Below are 10577 nucleotides of genomic sequence, written 5' to 3'. Positions count from 1 at the left end.
AATGAGCTCATCTAACAACCAATCTGATCATGAGATCAGATCAGTGCATCATTTGTCTCTAGGCAAACACTCAAAGTCCAGAGTTTCCATCAAGTGACATTGAACATCATTCACTGACTGGGCCTATTTTTCCATTATGTTTTCCATTAACTGTTGAAAAACACCTATTTACCGTTCCATTTTTATAAAATTATCTTTTTTATCACTACTGCATACATTGTGAGGGCAAAAAGGTATGATTCTGTGACTTAACTATATTTGACAATGAAACCTTAGCTTAGCAGTAATCCTGTGAGACATTTACCACTGAATAGGCAAACATGGACAAGATCGACTTCTTCGCACACATAACAGGGCTACAACCAATGAAACTGAGGGTCTTACATTTGTGAGGATCTTATATTTACAAGTTATATATATATATATAAATTGTTTTGCCTTACGAGATCTTGTGACTCATGAGATAAACACAAACAGAGCAGTAACACATTAGGTATCAGTATATCATTTTATTATACAACATCTGATGTTCTAACCAGTTGTGCTGCTTCGTTGAGATGAGCTGCCGTATCGCAAATCAATAGCATTTTTTGATCAATTTGGCGCTGAGATATATTATTTGTTAAAGGTGCTCTAAGCGATGCCACACGTTTTTTAGGCTAAAACATTTTATGTCACTTACTGCAAACATCACCTAACCAACCGCTAGCTGTCTGTGTCCTGAATACACTGTAAAAAAATGTGATCTCTGTGGACAGCCCAGGCTCCAAAAACGGCAACAAAAACAACCTGGGCAAACCTAGCCCATAAAAACATAACAAACTGTTCCAGCAAATGACAGACAAGATGCGCGTTTAGGAGAGTTTCAATTGCACGGGAGCAGCACGGGAGGGAGGGGGAGGAAGTACCGAGCTAGTTCTCTGTTTTATTTGAAAGTCAACAGAAGTGACGTTACCCAGCATTGCTTAGAGCACCTTTAATATAGAAATACTGCCGTCTATGAGTTAGCTCCGCCATCTTGGATTATATTTCCGAGTTCACTTGCAAGCGCCGTATGACTCTCGTTACTTGGAAAAGAGAAATGACAAGGCCAAAGATACTTTTAACTATCATTAGAACATTTCTTTGTGGGAGGAGGATGAATGAACAAAATAAACGATAGAAAACACAATTTTGTATCTTAAACCTAAATTAGTTAGTAAAGGAACTGTTGTATGAAAGCAATATGACACTCGTGGTCGTGGGGTTGGTAAAGGTAATTGCATTTGGCCTTGTGCCAACGGCCAAATTACAGCAGTGGGGATATGCTTTACTACTGAGACGTTGGTGCAAAACCAACAGTCTCACACTCAGGGCCACACGCAGGGCCTGTGTGCAGTGTTAACAACGGAGCTACGAAACCAACAGTCTCACACTCAGGGCCACACGCAGGGCCTGTGTGCAGCATTAACAACAGAACTACGACACCAACAGTCTCACATGCAGGGCCACACACAGGGCCTGTGTGCAGCGTTAACAACGGAGCTACGAAACCAAGAGTCTCACATGCAGGGCCACACACAGGGCCTGTGTGCAGTGTTAACAACGGAACTACGACACCAAGAGTCTCATACGCAGGCCTTGTGTGGAGCGTTAACAGAACTACGACACCAAGAGTCTCATACGCAGGCCTTGTGTGGAGCGTTAACAACTGAGCACTCGCACTGGTCTCCTCTGACCTCTCATTTCTTCGGAAAATCAACAACCTCTAGCACAAAAAAGGATCCATGCAGACATCTTTGGGTTTCATTTTGGCGTCTGACACAGACCACCTAAATCCAACATCTCTAAAAGCTTCAGCCAAGAGGAAGAGAAAAAAGGTGACTTTCAGTATGACGTTGTTCTGCCTCCAGCAATGCCACAGTTTTCTCCTGTTGTTTGTGCGTCTGTGGTTCCGTCTGTTACAGCAGAGTGTTTCTTCCATGGGAGGTTAAGTATCTTTATCACCCGGAGAGAAGAAATACTCTTTTCTGATTGGCTGGCGGGTGGCCTTTAATTCTGAATAACAGGACACCGTTCCATATCAATGCTTATGAATGGTAACTATAACAACCATAGTAGGACGACGGTTGCAGCGCTCTAGAATCTTTGGTTGCAGGCTTCCCAACAATGGAATCAACTGTAAACAAGCTAACTGTCCATGCTAAAGTTGTACAACAAGTAAGGCTGTCAAAATAACTGATTAATTTCGATTAATTAATTTGAGAAAAAATAACTGATTAAAAAAATTAGTGCAAATTAATCGATTCCGTATGACCTTTGACCCCGAGCCGTTCTAGTCAGTAAAATTTAGACTGTAATATGAAGGAGAGAGAAGAAAACATGCTGCCTGGATCATTGATTGGAACATTTACTTTTAAAAAACGGCCAGATGGTGTTCTGCAATGAAATGCCTTGTATGTGAAAAAAAAAACTTCTTCCCGAAGCACTTTTGAATTTATTAGGTCATATCATAGATTATTATGGCAATTATTTGAACAGTGAAAATAATAATAAAAGAGTTTTTGAACTTTAATGTCACTAATGCTGATTATTCAATGATTCATTAGAATTTAAATATTTAAAATACTTTCACAGCAAAAAATATATATGCGATTAATTTAGATTAATTAATCACAGAGTATGTAATTAATTAGATTATTTTTTATAATCGATTGACAGCCCTAACAACAAGCTGAACTAGTGAGCTTCTTTTTAAACAGAACCGCGTGTTTCCAGTGTTTACAGTGGCAACCGGGTGATAAGCGGGATAACGGCCTTCGAGGTGTGTCCAGTTATACGAAATTAATGGACTCTGCGCGTCGGGGAGTTTTTTGCCCCTCGCCCTCGTCCATTAATTCCGTATAACAGGACACCTCGGCGGCCGTTATCCCTTACTTAAAACTCGTTGCACAGTTAATAACTAAAAAACCTTGATTCCCTGATTAGGAACTAAAGGTTGTGGGGTCAAAGGTCAAGGTCACATGTAGTCAGTGGTCAAGTGGTCTGATTTGTTCCAGGGCACTGGAGGTTAAAGCTGGCAGAGGCATACTCAAATGCTTTACGTTGAGCAGAGGCATACTCAAGCGCTTTACAGTGGGCAGAAGCATACTCAAACGCTTTACATTGAGCAGAGGCATACTCATACCTAGTAAATATGTTACATTTAAAAACTAGTTACCCTTCATTTAGCTGCAACTGATAACACAGACATAAGTTCACTAAATCTGTGATTTATTACATTTGTGGGAAGTTTTCCTACATACCTTTTTTTTAACATTCCCACAAATGTAATCAACTTTCTGCAAACGTTATAATTATTTCATTGGTGGGAAATTAGTTTATTACGTTGGCAGTAGGCAACAGTTGGTGGGAAATGATTATGTTTACAGGATTATTATGTTTAAAACATGCAGCTTTTTATTACGTTGGTGGTTTATTACGTAGGTGGGGAGTTATTATATTGGTGGATGCTATAGTTCCTCATTTTGTTTGCAGCAAAGAAGTGGAAGTGAAATTAGCAGTTACTCAAAACATCCCAATTCAGAAAACACCCCCAGAACGTCCCAAACGAGGACTATTCAAACTTGTCCAGATAAATATGAAATGAAATATGAGGAACTGAAATCACAAACATCATGTACAGCAACAGGACATAGGCTTGTTTCGGTTGTGAGGAGGAACCTGAGCTCAGGAGCACACAAGACTTTATGGCACAAAGCGCTGATATCGTACCCTGGGACACTCCTGGTGGCAAAGTCCACCTCGGAAGCTCTGAAGACTACAATAAAGTAGTTTGATACAGGCCATGCCGGTATTCGGTTATATCTTTGCTATATAAAAAATAACACAGATATGTGTTATCACACCATAAAAGTCAAGTCAGGTCAAGTCAAGTCAGTTTTATTTGCATAGCGCATGCAACCCAAAGCACTCCACATATAAGACATTGTCATTGACACATAACAAAAGACAATAGATGCCGGACGGAGCGGCGTAGTCGCCAGAGTACCCGTGACACCAAGGGCAAATAAACACGTATTATGTCATTATGGACCTCTGCTATATAAAACTATGAGCACCCAGACCATTTAAACACAGTGGGCTTCATAAAACTACTTATATACCAACGTGACCTTGATCTTGGGTCAACAGAGATGGACATTCATCGGAAGACAATGGGCTGATAGAAGCCATCTGCCTCTGACTAAATTAGGTGGCTCCCTCTAGTGGTTTAACCACAACACTACCTCAACCGGTTTACTAATCACAACATACAGGCCTACAGGATACTCATGAGACTGGACATAGGTTTGAATATTTCATTGAATTTGAATTAATGGTGATAATTAATGTCAGCTAAGCTAAAAACAAGATGGTGTGAGCTTCTGTCAAAAGCTAAACAATATTTGGTTGTGAAACTAGATTTACCGCAGAGCTGTACAAAATATGACCACCGCCCAGTCCTGCACATTCTCTATGCAAAAATAAATCATGCTTGTCAATTTGTCTCCATCTCCTGCTTTTGTGAATGTAAACGAGTGTGTGCATAGTGTGTATTTATCTGTGTGCGTGAGTGTGTGTATGTGTGCATGCCTGTATGTGTGTGTGTTTGTGCATGCATGGGTGTGATTATGTGTGTGTGTGTGTAGCTGATATGGTCCCCCATGAACGGAATTACATAAAACTTGGCATGCATTCACAGGGTGTCATAATGATCACCAGGTACTACAGGTAATATCATTGCTGGCTATGGACACCATGGGTGCAAACAGCATCTGCCTTTATTGTTGTTTCAATTTGATTAAGTTTACATTTACATCCACATGTCAGTTTGTTTAAACGGACAAATATTATCAAGGCTTTGAATATTTCCGTGTGTGAATGGGTGTCTGCAGATGATATGTTGGAATGAGTCAGACTCAGAGACGCGTCCATCATGCTCACAGGCTGATGTCCAACACACCCACACTTACACACAACATTCTGTATCTTGCTTCTTTCTCTGTGTCTTCTTTTTTAGGCTTCTTACCTCACACTGAAAATACTAACTCAAAAAAATTAAGATAATATTAAAAATATCAGCTCAATGTATTTGTGTTTGTGGCAGAGGCAGTCTTTAATTGTTTACAGAGGTTTTGAGGCTTCTTTATACTCTGTTGATTTCACACAAGATGATAATCTGCCAAACAGGGGCAAAGACAGACACAACAATCAGAAGCTGACTTTACATTCACAGCTGATTACATTCAGAGTATTTAAAAAGAACATTTTCATCATTTATTTTTATTTGTCTCTATCAAAGTAGTAAAATAAAAAGTTCAAAATGTTTTGTCCAAATTATGTGGGTGCAAAGAGTAACACACACTTTTGTAATAATGAGAGTTGTATGAAAGTGAATTATAACATGAAACCTTCAGGCAAACATTCAAACTTTTATTTGTATGTTACAACACCTTACTGACCATTTTACTGAATTTTAACTTTATTTTACACTATGTAATCATCATTGTCACTTTATTGCCAGGCTCAAGCTCCATTCAGAAGACACAGACATGTCATACAACACACATTGTACATCATACACTACTAGACATGACATACAGTACAACACACATTATACATCATACACTACTTCCACACCATCATACCTCATACCATCCTTTTCCTCAATGTGTTTGTGAGTATTTTAGTATTTATTGGTCTGCATCAATGTAGTAAAATAAAATAGTGAATTACAACGTGGAACATTCAGGCAAGCTTTTATTTTAATGTTGCAAAACCCTTCTGACCATTTTACTGAATTTGGACTTTTATGTTACACTACACTATGTACCCTTCCTTCTCCTCAAGGTGTTTGTGAGGAGTGCAGCAGGGTCCTAGCCTGGCTCATCCCAGACCAATGCCCAACTGAGAATACTCACAACAGCTTCACTGATGACCCAGTATTCATATAAAACCCAGGGTAGAGTGTGTGAGTGAATGAGGTCTGGACTCTGTGCAGGAGGGTCATTGTGTCAGAGATGCTGTAGAAGGCCAGAGTTCCTGCCCAGTGATCCACATACACTGCTATTCTGGAGCTGGCCACTAGAGGGAGTTTAGTCTCTTTATTATTGTGCCAGAAAGAGCTAGAGCTTTGGAGCATCAGACTCCAGGACTGATCATTACCTCCAAACCACCACAAAGCATTCCTTACTTTCCTGCTGATGCTTTTATATGAGACTGCTATGAAAACATTCTTTCCACTCCACTCCACCTCCCAGTAGCAGCGTCCAGACACACCCTCTCCACACAGCACCTGAGGGTACCCATCAAATCTCTCTGGATGATCAGCATATGACTGGAGCGCTCTTCTCCACTCCACCCTCCTGTTCCCCTCAGACAGATGGAGGTGACTATTAGCTGTGTTTGGATCCAGTGTGAAGTGACAGGAGTCTGATGAAGGAGGAACACAGAATAGAACACAGAACAGAATGCTTCAGTGTCAAATATGTGTGTGTGTGTGTGTGTGTGTGTGTGTGTGTGTGTGTGTGTGTGTGTGTGTGTGTGTGTGGGTGTGGGTGCGCGTGTGTGTGTGTGTGTGTGTGTGTGTGTGTCTGACTTTGTATATATTCACCCAGGTATGGTTCCCCTATGTGTGTGTGTAGCCTACTTTGTGTGTTCTCAAATCACAAAATGTTTATGAAGAAGACTTCACTGAAGGGCAAGACACACACATTCCTGCACCAACCTTTGCCTACACTATGTACTGCTGTCCACTCCAAACACCAGTTCAACTCATCTACATGCTGCTCCAGAGGGGTATTTTACGTGTGATTATATACTGTGGGGTGTGGCATATTCAGGCATTTTGGACTAAATCCAGTGACATGTTTGCTGATGATGTGATAAAAATGCCATTTTCTTAGCATATTTAGAATTCTACTTCTGTACTACTTTAGAATTCTACTTCAGTACTACTTTAGAATTCTACTTCTGTACTCTTTAGAATTCTACTTCTGTACTATTTAGAATTCTACTTCTGTACTACTTTAGAATTCTACTTCAGTACTACTTTAGAATTCTACTTCTGTACTCTTTAGAATTCTACTTCTGTACTACTTTAGAATTTTACTTCTGTACTCTTTAGAATTCTACTTCTGTACTACTTTAGAATTCTACTTCAGTACTACTTTAGAATTCTACTTCTGTACTACTTTAGAATTTTACTTCTGGCTTGCCTACACTCCGCTTGTATCTGCAGCTTTTCTCTCCTACATCTTTTTATTAGTTCACTTTTCCTGGTTTTCTTCTGTCAGCTGCCAAAGCAACACTGGTAGAAACCACTGGTTGATAGCTGGATAGCTAATAAATAAGTAAATCAGCTGGAGTGTTTAGTTTCCCCACCACGTGTTTTCTGAGTTTGCAACTTTAAATGTGCACGATGACACGTTTGCTCACTGGTTTGATGTGCACTAAAGAGTTACGTTCAGTTTGATGTCAATCATAAATTGATGTTTGACTAGTGGACTATTTTAGGACACTTTTTTTATATGGATTTTGCATTGGACACAAAATGAAGGCCAATAATCTGTTACTGCATCTTATAGGAATCCTGATTATTTGGAGGAGACTTTGCTTCCCCTACCCATGAACTGTAACACCCACACGCATATGTTGAACTGCTGAAACTTGTTAACTATTCTGCAATTGATTGCAAAAAAACTTGACTTTTGAGAAATTTGGAATGTAAAATGTGTGTGACAAAACTCACATTGTAGGAATTCCTCTCTGGTTGTAGGTTCAGAAGGCAATGTAGCCTGGACTTCAGTCACTATTGATATAAAAATAATCATATTATAAACAACATTTACTTGCATAAATGGTGTAAATGTCAATATTGTATCAACCTTTGATATTCATCTCAGTAAAATTACAGCATGTGTCAGGATGTCAGGAGTGTGGCCAACCTGCTGCAGATATCTTCATGAGTTCCTCTTTGCAGAAATCCTCCAGCTGCCCCTTTAGTGAGGAGACAGATTTCTTCACAGCCTCAAAAGAAAGGCTTTGGTTAACACAGGTACTGGACACGTATTTAGTCTCAGGCGTGTTGCTCACTGACTGGAAAGTCTAAACACAGAAACACATGACAGAGAGCCATAGAGAGAGAGAGAGAGAGAGAGAGAGATGGAGGGAGTATGGGTGGATAAAGCATTCGGGTGTATGCATATAATGAACAATCTGTATTTCATGACATGTAAATCCAGTTGATACAGTTTTTGATACCGTTGGGTTTTTATTTTTAATTTATCCTAATGTTTCCAACAGCACACTGTACTGTGCATGATGGGTGATATCTATCTGTATTATTACAAAAACATTCTTTACAGATGTGAAAGGGCATGGGGTCTGTTAAAGTGCTGCGTAAGGTAGATTGATGCCATCAGCACATCCTGAGCCCTCATAACCTATCAGCAGTTACCTTGAGGAAATGGATGTGGTCCTCTGTGTGTGAAAGCTGCTCCAGCTCAGCATCTCTCCTCTTCAGCTCAGCAATCTCCTGCTCCAGTTGCTTCAGATGTTCTTCAGCCCGACTCACCTCAGCCTTCTCCTGAGCTCTGATCAGCTCTTTCACCTCAGAGCGCCTTCTCTCAATGGAGCGGATCATCTCAGTAAAGATGCTCTCACTGTCCTCCACTGCTGTCTGTGCAGAACTCTGATACAAGACACACAAAGACACGTGATCCATCTGAAGTAGCCCTCACTCAGCTCTTCCACAAAGCCACAGTATGGTTTAGAGGAACTGGAAAGTAAACTGAGCATTACTCCTCTTTCGCTAACTGGACGAAAACTCTAGTCCCTAACTGTACTGTTCAAATGTATCGAAAGTAAAAGTCCTGAAATGTATTATGACTAATACAGTTGCATTTACTATTGTTGAAATGATTCGGCACAGACATAGGCATTCATTGAGCCTTTCTCCTCCATTCAAGGACAAAATCAGCTAATAATTGTTGTATGTAGAAAGAACTAAAAACAAACTAATGTGATATCTTAGATACTTCAAAGTAACCACATTTTTCTTTGTTGAATGCTTTACACTTTCGTACCAAATCAAGATGTTCCCTTTTGTGTTTGATAGTGTCAGATTGTCTATCACTGTCTATCATTTGCTCGATGGCGTCAAGAGGCTAGTTATGGTAACATCAATATTGTGAAAAGGGGTCAACAAGGTACAGTAAATAGTGGATATGACAATAACATAGGTTAGGCAACACCATTATTTAAAGCCTAGCTCGCTTAATAGAAAATATACTTGTAAGTAGTACACATATTTGGACAGTCTTTTTTCCAAAAGGAACTTCAGCTGTACTTCAAAAATTGAAATACTCAAGTAATGTACAGATACATGAAAAAGCGACTTAAGTACAGTAATTGAGTAAATGTACTCAAGTAATGTCCACCACTGTCTTCTGGTCAGTACTCACTTTGAGCGTCTCCACAGCCTTCCTCAGCTTCTGCAGCTCCTTCTCTCTCTCCAGGATTCTCTGCTGAAATTTCCTCTGGGTCTCTCCCAAGTGTGTCTATGTTGAACAAATGCATCACATCCACACTGCAGTTTCCATAGAATTACTAGTCATGTTAGACAATTCCTCAAACGCAAACTGCTCCATCAGGGTGAGTTCATGAACATATGGCTAAGGTTTTGATTTTTGAATGTTACTGATTTACCTATTACTAAAAAGGCTGTCATTACAGGCTGTGACCATCTGGTTTTACGACTTCAATAGAGAGGAGGGATTTTATGGCGTTTCCAGGTAACAGTAATTGAACTCTACAGGAGTCTATAGCCTGCTTCATTCCAGTTACACCATATAGCCATGTTATAGGCTACAGCAACTCCTGTCCTTACCTGTTTCTCCTTTCTCCCAGCGGATGCTGACACAGTGTCATGGCCTTTGTGTTCATCCACCATGCAGAGAAAACAAACACAAGTTTGGTCCGTGCGACAAAATATCTCCAGAGGCTTCTCATGTTGGGTGCAGACCCTCTCCTGTAGCTGACCAGTGGCATCAACAATCTTGTGTTTTCGTCCAGGATGAAGTTCATTGTGAGCTTTATAGTGAGTTTCACAGTAAGACAACACACAGTCCAGACAGGACTTCACAGCTTTGAGTTTTCTTCCAGTGCAGACGTCACACTCCACATCTCCAGCTCCAGCACATACAACAGGAGCAGGAACAACAGGTTGAATTCTGCTCTTCCTGAACTGTTCCACAAGCTCTGCAACGATATTATTTCTGTTCAAAACGGGTCTTGGAGTGAACGTCTGTCTGCACTGGGGGCAGCTGTAGACTCCCTTCTGGTCTTCCTGATCCCAGCAGTCCTTAATGCAGCCCGTGCAGTAACTGTGTCCACAGTTAAGAGTGACAGGATCCTTAAGTAGATCAAGACAAACAGGACATGTAAAAAGGTCCTGGTTGCTAGAATTAGCTTCTGCCATTATTATTTTGCGCTGTGTAGTCTCCCCTATCGCTTCACAACTTCCCACGAAGGCTAGGCTAGAATCCTGGTTTCGT

General features: G+C 40.3%; 1 protein-coding gene across 1 annotated transcript; it reads right to left on the bottom strand.

Annotated features, from left to right (window-relative positions):
- Positions 1–5635: 5635 nt before the first annotated feature.
- LOC143106683 (tripartite motif-containing protein 16-like) lies at positions 5636–10577 on the bottom strand. The gene is made up of 6 exons (XM_076271089.1): positions 9911–10577; positions 9486–9581; positions 8480–8713; positions 7968–8127; positions 7772–7831; positions 5636–6453 (listed from the first exon to the last, which is right to left on the bottom strand). Exons 1-6 carry the CDS (start codon positions 10499–10501, stop codon positions 5939–5941), a joined length of 1656 nt encoding a protein of 551 aa, XP_076127204.1. The 5' UTR covers positions 10502–10577; the 3' UTR covers positions 5636–5938.

Source organism: Alosa pseudoharengus, unplaced genomic scaffold (genome assembly GCF_046254945.1).
Source record: "Alosa pseudoharengus isolate Yale_2024_CS ecotype anadromous, Long Island Sound unplaced genomic scaffold, YU_APseudo_1.1 YU_APseudo_1.1_scf_6, whole genome shotgun sequence".
In the NCBI taxonomy this organism is placed as follows: Eukaryota; Metazoa; Chordata; class Actinopteri; order Clupeiformes; family Clupeidae; genus Alosa; species Alosa pseudoharengus.
This window is presented reverse-complemented; position numbering and strand designations above follow the sequence as displayed.